Source organism: Phyllostomus discolor, chromosome 2 (assembly GCF_004126475.2).
Source record: "Phyllostomus discolor isolate MPI-MPIP mPhyDis1 chromosome 2, mPhyDis1.pri.v3, whole genome shotgun sequence".
Taxonomy (NCBI): Eukaryota; Metazoa; Chordata; class Mammalia; order Chiroptera; family Phyllostomidae; genus Phyllostomus; species Phyllostomus discolor.
The window spans coordinates 209,310,770-209,325,237 of NC_040904.2; the positions used below are offsets into that span (position 1 = coordinate 209,310,770).

General features: G+C 63.8%; 1 protein-coding gene across 1 annotated transcript; it reads right to left on the reverse strand.

Annotated features, from left to right (window-relative positions):
• Window positions 1-304: 304 nt before the first annotated feature.
• SSTR3 (somatostatin receptor 3) lies at window positions 305-9,847 on the reverse strand. Its single transcript, XM_028532950.2, has 3 exons — window positions 8,676-9,847; window positions 8,308-8,469; window positions 305-4,210 (listed from the first exon to the last, which is right to left on the reverse strand). The coding sequence occupies exon 3, from the start codon at window positions 4,172-4,174 to the stop codon at window positions 2,909-2,911; it is 1,266 nt and encodes a 421-aa protein (XP_028388751.1). The 5' UTR covers window positions 4,175-4,210; window positions 8,308-8,469; window positions 8,676-9,847; the 3' UTR covers window positions 305-2,908.
• Window positions 9,848-14,468: the final 4,621 nt, after the last annotated feature.

Here is a 14,468-nt window from a genome sequence, read left to right on the forward strand (position 1 = left end):
CCCCCCCCCCCCCACACACACACGTGCACATGAGCATGCACAGACAGCGACACATGGTGTGGTGGGGAATCCAGGGAACTGCGGGGTCCAGTAGCAGGAGGCGGCACCCTGGCCTGGGCACCACCCCCACCCAGCACTCGCCCCCAAGGATACAGAGCCGAGATGCCCTGAGCACCTACTGTGCGCCTGAACTGTGTTTACATCCCCACCCCTGCCCCAGCCTGCTATTGCTGCAGCCTGGCTGCCCCCCTTGGCTGCTGCAGTCTGTCCCCCACCCAGCTCCTACCCCATCGGTCAGGCCAGACTCCCCATCACAGAGCTCTCGCTTCTCTCTGGCTGGAAGGATGGTCGCATCACCCACACCCGGCCAGTCATGGCCCTCCATCACCTTGTCTTTGGTTATTATCCTGAGGGGCCACCATGTGACCTAGTTAGAACCAATCAGCTTCCTTCCCTGAGATTTGAGATTTGGACTCCGGAAGGGAGTATATCTACTGCTTTTTCACCAGGATCTGCAGGAGTGCAGGCCGAGGAGTGTCAGCCGTGTTCCTTGGGGGAGCGGGGCTCTGGGAGGCTGGGCGTGATGCGGAGCTGAGAGAGGGGTACAGGGAGCATCCTGACGGAGATGGACGCACACACGCTCGCACACCCACGCACAGCAATCCAGACACACGGCACCTGGCAGAAAATCGGCCCAGGCCCTGGCTATTGTCACGTGACACCGTCTTTATTGACAAGAGCTGGGGGCAGAAGCAGCAGAGGATTTCCCTGAGGGGTCTCCCAGCCACCCTTGCAGAACAGGCTCCACGGGCCCAGGAATCAAGAAGGCAGGGCTGGCCAGGGAACGCCCGAATGCCGGGGGCCCTCTTCACTCCGACCCCTGGTCCCCTGAGGGGGCCACACACTCCCCTGAGTCCTGCCTCCATGATCCTTGGCCTTTGACCCCCAAGTCCACCTTGGACTTGTCCTCACCCCCAAGGGCCAGATACAGAGAGATTGTAGGATGAAGGAGAAGGGGGTGTAGCCGAGCCTGGCGGGGGTGGGCCACCCCTACTTTATAATCTGATACGCCCCACCCCCACCCATTACAGTGCACATGGCAGCTTACCTGGCTTGACCCATTTCCCTCCCCAAATCCCAGGAGCCAGGCAAGCTGGGACAGCCGCACCCATTTTATGATGGGGAAACTGAGGCCCAGAGAGGTTGCAGCTAGGCAGGGCCTGGAGGTGTGTCGAAGATGTGGGTCTCCCCAGCCGGGGTCTGTGCGCTTTCTCCGAGGGCCCCCACCCTCTGCAGAGCGGAGGCTTAGCCAGAGGTCCCACCGTCCCCGGGGCCAGGCTCCCTGTGGGTCTCGGGGGTCATCTCTCGGAGGGCGTCCTGGCTGTCCGGGCCCAGCCTTGGACCCTGGCCTCTCTCTGTGCTCCCACTTCTTGTCTCGTCCTCCCCAGACCTTCCCAGTCTGCTGGCCCGGGAGATGCAGAGGGCGAGGGGCCCGCTCCCGACCGGCCAGGCCTGGCTTCCCAGGGCGGCCATCAAGGCCCAGCCCTTCTTACCAGCACTGATAGGCCCTCGGGGCGGTGGGGGCAGGGCTGGCCCTGCACCTCCCAGGCCATTCTCGTTCCCACGGGATGGCATCGTTTCCTTGAGGCTGGTCGGGCCAGGCAGCCCACTTTCACAGAGGCAGCCACTGAACTCCTTCCAGAGGCGCCAAGGACAGCTCCAAGGTCACGGAACGGATCTGTCCTCCCCGCTCCCCCTCCTGGTGCTCACCCTTCTCCCTCTGCTTCCTCCCCCTTCCTCTTCTTCCTCCTCCTCTCAGCACTGTTTGGATCAGGGGTGTCCAACCTTTTGGCGTCTCCGCGCCACGCTGGAAGAAGGAGAGCTGTCTTAGGCCACACATGAAACACGTTGCAACCCATAACCACAAAACATTCTCATGATGTTTTAAGTGCATTTACGATTTTGTGCTGGGCCGAATTCACCGCCATCCTGGCCGCTGAGAGGAGAGGAACAGGCATAGTTTCTCCTGTGGGGAGGCTCCAGACCTCTCCAAGACCCAGGGACCCCCAGAGACACAGCACACACAGAGGCAAAGCAGCACACAGAGCTGCTTTGGGGGTCGGTGGGCTGCCCTCAACAGGGGCTGAGCTAGGCTTCGGGCAGCCTAAGCGTATGCATTGTGGGATCCCTCTTTAAGAAAAGCAATACAAAATTTGCAAATCCAAAACTAGACATGGAGTCTCCCATGGGCCAAAGCAGTAAGGGACCCGGCAGCTGGATGTCATGAGCTTCTTGGAACACCCCCCTCCTCTCCTTGTGTCCAGGAGCACAGGGGTCCCGGCCTGACCACCAGGGCCAAGAGGGCCTAGAGGTGGTTGGGTCGCTCAGCGGGCGAGGCCGGCAGCCCAGAGAGAAGAAGAGGCGGCTGGAAGCCTCAAGGCGAGTAGGGGAGCGCTGGTCGCATGCCCCTCCCCTCCGTGGGGTAAGGCGTTCTTCTGTTCCGGGCCCTGCTCCAGCTCCCTGTGAACCGGGGCCCCAGTCCCTCTCCTACTAACCTGACTCTGAGCCCCGAAAACCCAGGCCTCCGTCTGTCCCTCCGACGGCCAAGATTCAAGCCAATCGGCCAGGGTGCGCCTTCTCTGAAGGGGACAGCTGGTCTGCACCCACCCCCTTCACCTGGGCCCCCCGCAGGAGGGCCAGCCCAGCGGTGATGTCCCTCCAGTCTTCTCATCCGGTGACGCCCCCCGCCCCCGAGTCCCAGGAGAGAACGTGAGGCCCAGACAGCGAGTCTCCGCAGCGGAGGGATCTGCACGTCCCATCGTGGGCCCCTGGCACCTTGAGCGCCATGCCGTAGGCACACCCACAGCCTCCGCTCTGTCCTCGGGCCACCGGGGCCCTCGTCGGACCCCTACACACAGCTGACGCGCAGTGTGCCCTGCTTCTCCCCGGCTGCGGGCTCTTGGGGCAGGAACTGCCGCTCACTGCCAGCCACGTGGCCGGGCAGCAGCTCCTGCCCGCTGGTGCCGGGCTGTGCGATCTGACTCACCCGGTCCTTCATCTCCTTCTCCTCCCCCGGCTTCCCTGCCCGCTCCTCCCCACCCTCGTCCTCCTCGTCGTCCTCCTCCTCCGACTTCTCCGGGGGCCCCGCAGGGGGCTCCTGGCTGCGCACGCGGCGGGAGGGCCGGAGCAGGGCGCGGCGGAAGCCCTGCTGGAAGCGGTAGGAGAGGAAGCCGTAGAGCACGGGGTTGGCGCAGCTGTTGGCGTAGGGCAGCGCCACCACCAGGAAGTAGAGGCCGAAGAAGGCGGGCTCCTCGGGCAGCGGGCACACCACGTTGACGATGTTGAGCACGTAGAAGGGCATCCAGCAGAGGACGAAGAGCACCACCACGGCCACCACCATGCGCGTCACCCGGCGCTCGGAGCGCCGCCGCCGCTGGCACGAGGGCGCCCACACCCGCCGGCCGGCCGAGCGCATCTTGACCACGATGAGCAGGTAGCAGAGGCAGATGACCAGTAGTGGCCCGAAGAAACCCAGCGCGGCCGTGTAGATGATGAAGCCGGCGCGCCAGGCCGCCGCCGGCTCGGGCCACTGCATGTGGCAGGTGCTCATGCCCCGGGGCACCCCCGAGAAGACCACCACGGGCAGCACCACCACAGCCGAGGCCACCCAGACGGCCGCGCTGACCATGCGGGCCACGGGCGCCGTGCGCCAGCGCGCCGAGCGCGTGGGGTGCACCACCGCCAGGTAGCGGTCCACGCTCATGACCGTGAGGCAGAAGATGCTGGTGAACTGGTTGATGCCGTCCACGGCCATGACCAGGCGGCACATGAGGGAGCCGAAGGGCCAGTAGGACAGGGCGTTCTGGGCAGCCAGGAAGGGCAGCCCCAGCATGAAGAGCTCGTCGGCCAGCGCCAGGTTGAGGATGTAGACGTTGGTGACGGACGCGCTGGCGGTGTGCCGCAGGACCACGTAGATCACCAGCGAGTTGCCCAGCAGGCCCACCACGCACACCACCAGGTAGACCAGCGGGATCAGGACCCCGCGCACGGCCAGCCCGGCCGCGCTCGGGGCCGCAGACGCGTTTCCCAGGGTGGCATCCAGCAGCCAGGACAAGGAGGCGTTCCCAGGCTCCGAGGTCGCGGGCACCGAGGAAGGGTAGCCAGGGGTGTCCATGCCTGAGCGGAGGGCGATCAGCAGTCAGCTATTGGCCTGGGGGAGGGAGGACACAGCCGGGTCAGGGCCGGGATGGCTGTCTCTCAGCCACCCTTCCTTCAGCACCCTGAACTTGTGCTCGGCCAGAGTTTCGCACGCACCAGCTCATGCACTGCACAGGCCAGCAAGGCATCCCCACCTCCCTGATGAGGAAACCGAGTCTCCGAGAGGTAACCTGACCACCTGTATCGCTGTGGCTCAGGCATGCGGGCCTGCCTGGCTCTGAAGGGCAGGGGCCGGCACTGACCTGTGCCCCGCCGTGTCCCTTCGCCTGTGCACGGGGTGAGCGCCACACAAACGCCCACTGAAGGCATCAGTGGGTCATTCAATCGGCCGGTGACAACCCCAGCGCTTTCCAAACACCTCGGGTGCCGGTGCATTTTACGTAGCCACCCAGTGGAGTCCTACTGCTGCATCAGACGACACTGGCCCTTTCTACACATGAGGGTGGCAGCCAGCAGGGCCCCAAGTGGGCCACCCACTGCCGTGGACTGAATGGTCCTTCACCAAATGCATGTGTCGGAATCCTAACCCCCAGCGGGACGGCATCAGGAGGGGGGACCTCTGGGAGGTGATTGGGTCACAAGGGTGGAGCCCTCACCAATGGGATACGTGCCCTCGGAAAGGAGACTCCAGGGAGGTCCCTGGCACCTTCTGCCATGCGAGGTACACGGCAGAAAGATGACCGCCGGTGACGCAGGAAGCAGGCCCTCCAGCAGGCCAGCACCTTGATCTTGGACTTCCAGCCTCTAGAGCTGTGAGAAATGGATGTCTGTTGCGTGTACGTCACCCGGTCAAGGGTAATCTGTTCCAGGGGCCCGAACGAACTGAGACACCACCAACAGGTCTCCGCCCTCACATCTGAAAACACTGCCGCCTATCATAGGGTCCTTACCCTTGAACTTGGGTCTCCAGACAAACTTCAGAGCATTCATGAACCCCTGGAACTCTGAAAGCTCAGAGCTTTCATCAGATTAAGAATGAAGGGCTCAGGGGTATCCCCTCCGCTGGGAATCGGAGCCCTGGAGGACCTCCTCTGTCCCAGATGACTGGCTGTGAACTTGGGGGGTGGGGGATGGGGCTCCTCCCAGAAAGGGAGATGTGGTAGAGAAACTCACACCCGCTGGAAGTGGGCACAAGAACAGCCACCTCCCCCAGCACCAGCAAGCCCGGCTTCCCTGAGAAGAGGACACGCAGAGGGGGCTCAGAGGTCAGTTAGGGCGTGCCCCCCGGCACAGCGGGGCCAGCATTCCCGCTGACCTTGTTGGCACCTCCTTACCACACCTCCCGTGCAGGTGAGGGGCTGGGACTCCTCCCAGCTCCCCCGCCAGACTCAACTCTGCGTAAGGGCAGAGACACCCTCTCTCAGCTCTGGACCTTCCCCTGTCTCCCACCGTCCCTGTGTCCCTGTCGCACAAGCAAAGGCTCTGCCCCAGTGTCTGAGGCAGCATGCAAATGAGCGAGAGGAACCAGAGTGGACATGTCTTAGTGCAGCGGGGGGTGAACTGCTGATGGTGGAAATTCGGGCCCCTCTGGGAAAGGCCCCTGCTGGCTCCCTCCGCACGACTTCCTGGCTCTCAGGAGGTCCAGCTGGGGGCCAGGGCTGCACCCTGGAACCTCCCCTGAGCCTAGACCTCCCCACTTCTTCCTAAGGATCCCTCCCCAATACCCAGCATCTTCCTGCCAGCCCAGCACGGGGCCTGAAATGCTACCAGTTGGACCCTGGGGTCCACCCTCCCCTCTCGGAACGCCGCTTTGCAGATGCAGAGCTCCCAGAAAAGGGAGGTGCTGAGACCCGGGCAAACACGTCTGGGTGGGTGAGCGTGCCCGCGTGCCCGGCAGGGCGACCTGGGGCTTCTTCCAAGGGTTCCGAGCACCAGGCAAAGAACCCCTTGGCGGTGGCTCCTCCTGATGAGACCCCAGGCTGCCTGGGCTCAGAGCACCCCTCCCTGCTCCTCCCAGCCCAGGGAGAGACCCCCAGCCTGTCCCCAAGCCACTCATCACCCCGGCTCTCATCAGCCCCCTGGACTCTGGGACGGACGCCGTCAGTAAGGGAGGGGCTCTCTGGACAGTGGGCTCATGGAGTCCTAACAGTGTTGCCAGCTCCTGGTCACGGAGACCGATCGCCGGGTTCTAGGCTAAGCTGGTGACATGTCGCATCCTGTGGGTCCAATGAGGAAGGCAGCAGTGTCTGTCATTGCCAATGTATGGACAAGGAACAGAAGAACAGTGAGCTCTGGTCACGTGGCCGTGAAGGAGCAGAGTTGGGAGGACCCGTAAGACCACCCATCATCACCCACCTCCACTTCCCGGGCTGGCAGACTGAGGCCAGGCCTGCGGAAGGCACTTGCCTGGCATCACGGCTGGTCAGGGCACCCAGCTGGCATCCAGCACCCCCACCCCCGCCGGCCGTTCGGAGCTCCTGCTGGTCCTCAGGACCTTGAACTCCTAGGATCACAGACCCAACCCCCTAGATGGACTCTCGGAGGCCTGGAAATAGAATTTTCGTTTCTTCAAACTGAGTTATAGAGTCCAAGATTTTTTGGCTGTGTGTCTTTGAATCAGAGAAGATTGGAGTTCCAGGATACCAGCGTCAGCCCTTTTTAGACCTGGAATTGTGGGATCTGGGACCTTAGAGCCCTGGCTTCCTCGGCCGGGGGCCCTGCATCTCCCCCACTCCCCCACCCACCTGCCTCCCGGTCCGCACAGCGTCTTCAGAGCGTTGCCTCGCCTCCGGGCGGCCAATGCAACTCAGCGCGGAGGCGGGAGGGAGCGCTGGGCTCCCAGGAGAGGAGCGAGCTGGGCAGACTGATGGCCAGGCTGCAGGGAGAGATGCCCCCGGGGGAGCCTGGGGGTGAGCTCCGGGAACAGCCTCCCTCCCGCCCCGGTCACACACGTGTGCACCCGCACACATGAGCACAGGCACTAACCCACACACACGGTCCTGGTGGGGAGACGGGGGACCCACCAGGCCCTGCCTTTGTACCAGGAATGAAGGAGCTCTTCGCAGAGCCCCTGCCCCCTCAAAAGACGCCCTGCCTCCACCCTTATCTGGGCCCATCTCCCCTGGCCAAGTTCAAGGGGCCGGGGTGTGTCGAAAGCCAGGCAGAAACAGCTCTCGGGGGCGGCGGCAGACAGACCTGCAATTTAGGTGCCGCCTTTGCTTTCAGGAGCAGGAATTCTGTGCATGATCTAGTTCATCCTGGGGGAGGGGGGGTTCTTCCTCCCCGTCTGGTTTATCTTTGGCACAGCGCGCCTGGAAGCTGGGGGTGGACTCCTCAGAGGATGGAGGCCCGGGGGGGCGGTGCATGGCTGCGCTGAGCCCCACAGCAGTTCGGGCCAGCGCTTTCGGGGCCACCGGGCACCCCAGCGGTGCCATGTGTGTGTTCCCCACCCCAGCCCCTCCGAGTGCGGGCCTTCGGGTGCAGGGGCCCTGAGCCTGCGTTGCTGTACCCTCGGCCGCCAGCACAGCACCCAGGACGTCGGGGAAATGTGAACAGACCAGGAAGTTCAGTGGGCAGAGCTCCCCGTGAGGCCGGGCAGTGCTCCGGGGCAGGGGCCTCCAGCTCACGTTATGAAATCCTCGCACAGAGCCCGTGAGGGCGGGTTTCCAGAGAGGAGGAAGTTGGGGCTCAGAGAGGTTCAGTAAGTTGCACAAGGTCACTCAGCTGGTGAGCGGGAGGTCAGAATTCAAACCCAGTTCGCTCTGCTCTGAAACCATCAGCACCCCGGGTGCTGCTGGCTTCCCTGGAGGCCTCGGGCTTAAAGGAGTCAGGCAGGGACGGGGCGGCCGTGGACAGTGCGGGCCGTGGACAGTGCGGGCCGGTGTCCCCTGGCGAGCCGCGCTCTGCTTGCCCTCTGCTGCTCCCCCGGGCCTTCCCCCCGGAGGCCCCGCATGGTGCTGGTGTTTGCCGACCGAATTGCTCCCACCCCAGGCCTGGGACCTGACCCCCAGGAACACGCCCACAAGCCCTAGGACGGGGCTCGGCTCTGCCACAGAGCGATGAGGCCAAACTGCGTGTGACCTTGGGCAAGTCACTGCCTTCCCCTGCACCTCAGTTGCCTCCTATCAAGATGAAGACGGGCATACCCACCTCGCAGGGCTGTGGTGCAGGTTGCTGGGGAGCGGGCTGAGCACAGCGCCCGGCACGGACTCAGACTCGGGGAAGCCGGCACGGGAGCCCGGGGGGCCGAGCAGCACGATGCCTCTGGCTTCTTCCAGCTCCGACGCCCTGCTATGCTGTGACTCCAAGATCCTAGAATCGTGGTACAACATGCCAAGATGAATGTCCCCCCACCCCCACAGCCCCCCAAGAGGTCACAGGAAAGCCTCCCTCCTTTCTGGGCCTTCCTACCCTCTCCTAGCCACCAGCCCCAGCCTCCCAAATTTATCCTGGGTGTGGGGGGGAGGGGTTCCAGGATCCCACCCTCCGGGACCCCACCCCAGTCCCAGCCTCCTTACCTGCCCATGGGGTGAGGGATCCCCTCCTTGCTGCCAAGCTGGTAATCATTCTGCTGCCCCTCTCCCTGCACAGTGCCCACCCAGCTGCCCCCCGAGCACCCCTTAGCCGGGGGCTGCACGCCGTGCCCACTTGTAGACCCCTTGCGGCCCGGGCCCCCTCCTAGGCCCCCGGTGGCCACGTCTGCCCACCGAGCCTCTTCCATCTGGTCTCCAGCCCGCACTTCCCACTGGTGCCTGGCGCGTCACCCCTCATCCCCAGGACACATGCTGGAGGGTCGGGACACAGCTGGGGGTCTGCGGGCAGGAGCCTGCAGTGGGGAGGGAGGGAGTAGCCTCCCAAGGAGAGACGAGGAATGGGGACCGGGAGGCTATCGGGAGCCAATAGAGAGGGAGGGAAAGGGAGGTCGGTTGGAGGTGGAGGGAGAGAGAGAGAGAGGAGAGAGGACAGTGAGTGGGTGGAAAGCCAGAATGAGGGGGAGTGATGAGGAATGCGTGACAGGGAGAAGAGAAGGAGGAGGAAAGGGAGCGAGAGAAGGGACGAGAGGAAGGGATGTGCAGAGAGAGCTGGGACAGAGGCGAGGAAGGAGGAAGGAGAAGGAGGGGGTGGCAGAGAGAGTGACAGAGAAGGATTGTGCCACAGATGGTGACACGGTGAGCCAGGGAAGGAGGGAGCAGGAGTGAGGGTGTGGGAGGGGCTGGGAGGAGGGGCCCAGGGGCCACAGAGCAGGTGCGGGTGAGGGAGGAGGGATCGGCCTGCCTAGGGGAGGAGGCTGGGGGTGGGGGAGAGGCCCTGTTACCAGGGAGATTTCAGCCACCCACGCTGGCCTTGGCTCCCACAGGGGGCTGGAGGGAAGGGAGTGGTGCTCAGGGAAGCCGGAGGCCGAAAGCCAGGGACCAGACGCCCCCCACCCCCGGCCACCGTGCCACATGTCTGCGAGGGTGACAGCTGGGTCCCGAGGCCGGGTGGGTGCGGGGTTGGCCGGTGCCACCAGGAGCACGGAGAGCATGGGGTGAGCACTGGAATGAGAGTCCAAGTTCCCGTCCGCCAGCTGTGGGCCAGACACCAGCCACAGAGAAAGACCAGGTGGGGGCGTTGGCCCCGAGACTGGCTGAGTCCGGAGAGCCCCGGGCGGGGTGAGGTGTGGGAGGGCAGGGTGAAGAATAAGTAAGTACTGCAGTGTCTCTGGGCGGGGGGCAGGGTGGGCAAGAAAGTTGACAACATTCCAAAATATAATAGTAGTCATTGAAGGCGATGTCTGTAATACAGTTCCACTGCTGAGAAGAGTAGCATTCTTTTGGGGGGAATAATATTTGGATTAATTGGAATTCAAAGTCAGTATTTCTCATCATCAAATCAGCTGCAGGTGGCCAGCTGTGAAGTCCGTCCTCAGGGGCAGGCTGCACGCCGGCAGGTGGTGGGCAGGTTTGGGCCCCCCCCCCCCCCACCGTCTGAGGCTCGGCCCGGCCCCAAGCACAGGCCTGGCTGCCCCCAACCCCCCCACCCCGCCTCGACTTGCGCTGACTGGCTGCGTGACCGTGAGCGAGCCCTCCTCTCCCTGGGCCTCGGTTTCCCCATCGGAGTCATGGGGAGGCTACGCTGCATCCGTCCCAAGACCCTCTTTCAGCGTGAGTGGTACAACTCCTCAAGGCCGCCGAGTGATGGCGGCTATTTGTGTTAACAGCCGGCTGCTCCGCGCCCGTTATCTTGTTTCTCGCCCGCACACCCGCTCTGGTGAGTAGCGTCAGCACCTCCGGTTTGCAGAGAAGGAAGGGAGCCGGGGCTCGGAGAGGGGGTTCGGTCCACTCAGATCACACGGGAGGAGCTCGACAGCCTCGCGCCACAGGTGCGCTCTTGTCTCTTGCACACCGTGCCACGAGGCCGCCTGACCCCGTCCCAGCAGGGCAAGGGAGCACCAGTCAGGAGAAGGGCAGGAGGAAAGAAATGAGTCTTCATTGAATACCTACTGTGTGCCAGGCCCCATTCCTCAGGACCAGGGCGGGACCTACTGGGTCATAGGGCTGGTGGGTAGTAGGCCCTCAGAGAGCCAGGAATCCGGCTCTCCCAGAGGTGCCATCCTGGCTGCTGCAGCGCACAGTAGGACCCGGCCCTGCCCTGCACGTGCCCGGAGCACCCCGCCTCTCGGTGCTGTCTTTCCAGTCACTGTGGGCCCTGGGCGAGGCCCTTCCTCCAGGCCTCACTCTCCTGCCTGGCCCAGTTGGTGAGCAGTAAGTGGGCTCAGAGGCAGCTCCTGGGAGTGAGGGAGGGGAGCGTGGCACACTGGCTCTTCCCTGCCCCCCAAGGCCTCCCCTGGCTTCTCATCACCCACCAGGCTTTACACCCTCCCAGCCTGTTACACCTGCCCCAACCCCACACCCCGTCTCCTCCTGCACTGCTTTCCCCCGCCCACCTGGTGCTCCAGCCACGCCCACAGTGCCTCATCCACTCAGGCACAGGGTCGGCCAGTCTCGCACTCGCTCACTAGGCGGGTGAGTGAGCTCCGAGGCCTCTCTGCAGAGGGGACAGCGCCTGAGCGAATGTCTGGGGAAGGGCCCCAGGCAGAGGGAAGGGCAGGGTCTCAGAGCTGAGGTGCAGATGAGCGTGTGTGTTTGAGGGAATGGGGGGCTTCACAGGTGCGAGCAGGGCCGTCCGGGGCCCGATTTCTGTTTTGCTCACTGGTCAGAACCGGTGTTGGTTCTCCTCTGGGCCTTTGCACAGGCTGTGCCCACCCCCCAACCCAGGCCACTCTCTCCCCCGACCTCCACACTCGAGATGCACTAAGTCCTGCTTCAGGGGTCCTGCCCTTGGCTGGCTGGGCCCTGCTCCCGGACTTTCTCGGAGGCCCCGCCTCCTCCGAGTGGCCTCTGATCTGAGCCCATCAGGACTCAGCCCGAGGGGCTGTGTCCTCTGTGCGGGGCTGTGGGCTCCGGAAGGGAGACTCTGTGTGGGTGCTCACTGTGGCCCCGGGCCGGGCACGGGCCTGGCACAGTGGGCGTCTGCTGCACGTCTCCTGAGGAAGAGAGGATAGCTAGCTGGTCAGGAGGCGAGGTGGAGGAGGAGGAGGGAGGCTACGCCGAGCATCTGCTGGGTGGGCGGGGGGGGCGGCAGACTGCAGAGGTGGTGAGGGGTCCTGAGCATCAGGCTGGGGGACAGGTGTGGCCGGACTCAAACACCAACTCCCAGCCAGGGGCCTCCCCCAGAAGACATGGCCTGGTCGGGCCTCCTCTGGGACAGGCGGGGCAGCGGGAGGAAGTGCAACCCTGTCTGTACCTGTGAGCTCGGGGGTTGGGGGGGGGCGGGGGAGGCTGGGTGTCTGGGAGCCCGTGTAGTGGCCCCGCCCCCCTGGCATCGCGGTCCTGGAGCGTGAGGCCTGGACCTGTGGCCTCCGTGTCTGGTGTCTGCCTGGTGACCCGGGGCGGCTGCCTGGCCTGCCTCCCCAAGACAGGACGATGTGACATAGGTCCCTGTCGTCACACCCTGGCCCTCCCCAAACGAGGGCCATGCCTCCCCCTCAGACCGCAGGGCTCCCTCAAGTCCAACGGATGTGTCTCCGCCACCGGACAGGAGGTTTTCCAGGAGCTGGGGCCCAGGTGCCTCCCACCCCTGAGAGCCAGGACCGAACCTGCCCCTCCCCTGTCCCCCCAACACAACACCTCGGCCACAGCAAACCCCAGGGCAGCGTGGGGGCCTCAGCGTGAGATGTTGAGGTCTGTCCTCTCAGGTAAGACAAGCTGAAATGCCCTCCCCGCCAGCCAGCCCCTGGGGCTTTGTCCCTGGGGTCCCCATCAAGGGTGTCTTCTGGTTCACCGGTCCCCACTGGCTCCTGCTGGAGTTGAATCTCAGCGTCACCATTCATGTACCAGCTGTGTGATCTTGGATATGTGCCTCAACTTCTCTGAGCCTCGGTCCCTCATCTTCATAGTCCCCACTGCCTAGGGTGCTCTGAGGGCGGAGCTACTTCTACAGCCTTTGCCAGGGACGCTGCTCCATGTTTCTTCCATCCCCCGAGCCATCCGGCTCACCAGGGCTCCTTCCTCTGGCAGCACCGGCGAGCGAGCCCAAGGGCAGAACACTCGGGTCTCTCCTGGGATGCGTATGCTAACATCCACTGGCCCAAGGCAGGTCACGTGGCCCAGGCTCGCGTCAGTGGAGTGGGAGACGATGCCGGTGCCCAGGACGTGGGGGAGACGGGTGGGAGTGGTCACCTGCTCAGCATCATCGCATCTGCCACAGGCCCGGAGCCAGGAGCCGGCGGCCTTGGGTCCAGAGCTGCCCGGCTGGGTGTTCCCCGCTCAGGTGCAGAGAGGAGTGGGTGCCGGGCTGGACAGTGTGGAGGCGAAGGCCTGGGGTCTAACTGGTCCTTAAACGGACTCCCAAGCCACGCCCCCGTCTGCCTCGTTCCCAGCCTCCTGCTCAGCCATCTGTGATGCCTGAGCTTCCTACTAGGGAGCCTCGCTGGGGTTCTGCGAGGCCAGTCCGTTTGTGTCTCTCAGGCTCCACCCCGCCCCTCCCCCCCCCCCCCCCCCCTCCCCCCCGCAGTGGAACAGCAGGCTGTTGGGTTCACCTCGCCAGGGCTCCGTTCAATCATTTACCACTTCTCCATCTGCTCTGCTGCCTGGGTGCCAGCGTTGGGGTCACAGGTGTCTCCTGGTTTCGCTGAAGATGAGAGTTTGTGTTTCTGTTTCGTGTTCTTCTTGTCGTCGTGGCTACTTTTCCACGAGGTTGGGGGGGTGGGGGGCGGGCAGAAGCCTCTCCGCCCTGGCACCCCGAGCCCAGAGTCTCTTCCTTCCCCAGAGCACTGCCTGCCGCGCCGTGTGGCTCAAACCACATGCTGGGCGTCGGTTCACACGTCTGTGTCTCCCGCCGGCCCGCGGGGAGCAGAAGGCTGGGTCCCCTCCTTTCACTTCCAGCCCCGGGCACCGTCCGTCAGTGCAGAGCGCAGGGTCAGTGCGTGGGAAGGGAACCGAGTTCAACCTCAGATCACACAGACGACTGCCCACCACTTCGCCTTCCCCGAGGCCTTCAGAAGTCTTCTAGAACCATCCTAGACCTTTGTCTCCCTCCCGAGAACCTACCCTGCCCTACTTGCCGTGTCCCCCAAGGCCTGGCAGGGGTCAGAGGTCCCAAGGGGTGAACACTTCTCGGGGGACGGGAGGGTAAAGGGGGCGGGGGGCAAGGTGAATGATGAGAGGAGAAGAGCAGGAACGAGGCTTCTCCGTCTGTTGAGACCTTGCTTCCAGGCGAACCCTCTCTTTGGCTCAGATACATTTTTATCTAAAAAAATTTGTTTAAAGATTGCAGGGACCTGGGCTCTGAAACGTCAGTAAAAATTGTTGGAAACGTTGAAAACCGTTTCAGTATGCCATTCTATGCCCTCGTGATTCTGTGGTCGGCTGGGCTCAGCGGGGCGGCTCTTCTGTCCCGCACAGTGTCAGCGGGGGCTGCAGCGGCTGGCCCAGCCCCGGTGGCTCGTGCCTGTGCCCCGATGGCTGGACAGCTGGGCTTACTGCGTATCCAGCATCCACCAGGCGCCAGGTCCTCGCTAGGGCCGTGGTGACCTATTCTAGTAGAGGGGATATTTCCCTGAGCTCTCTGGAGACTCAGCAGCTCCCCACTGTGCTGAGCTCCTAAGGGCAGGACCTTCCCTTGACCTTCCCTCAAACCCTGTATTTGACACAAAGCCTCGATCAGCATTTGCTGAATATTCACATTGTTTAAGGCATCTGAGAGACACAGTTGTGTGTGTAAACGAGGAAGATCCCCCAGGTTGCCTGGTGGAAGCTGGAGTATAAGCG

Excerpts from the sequence above, each read along its gene's own strand:
- SSTR3 (XM_028532950.2), bottom strand. The coding sequence starts at position 4,174 with ATGGACACCCCTGGCTACCCTTCCTCGGTGCCCGCGACCTCGGAGCCT.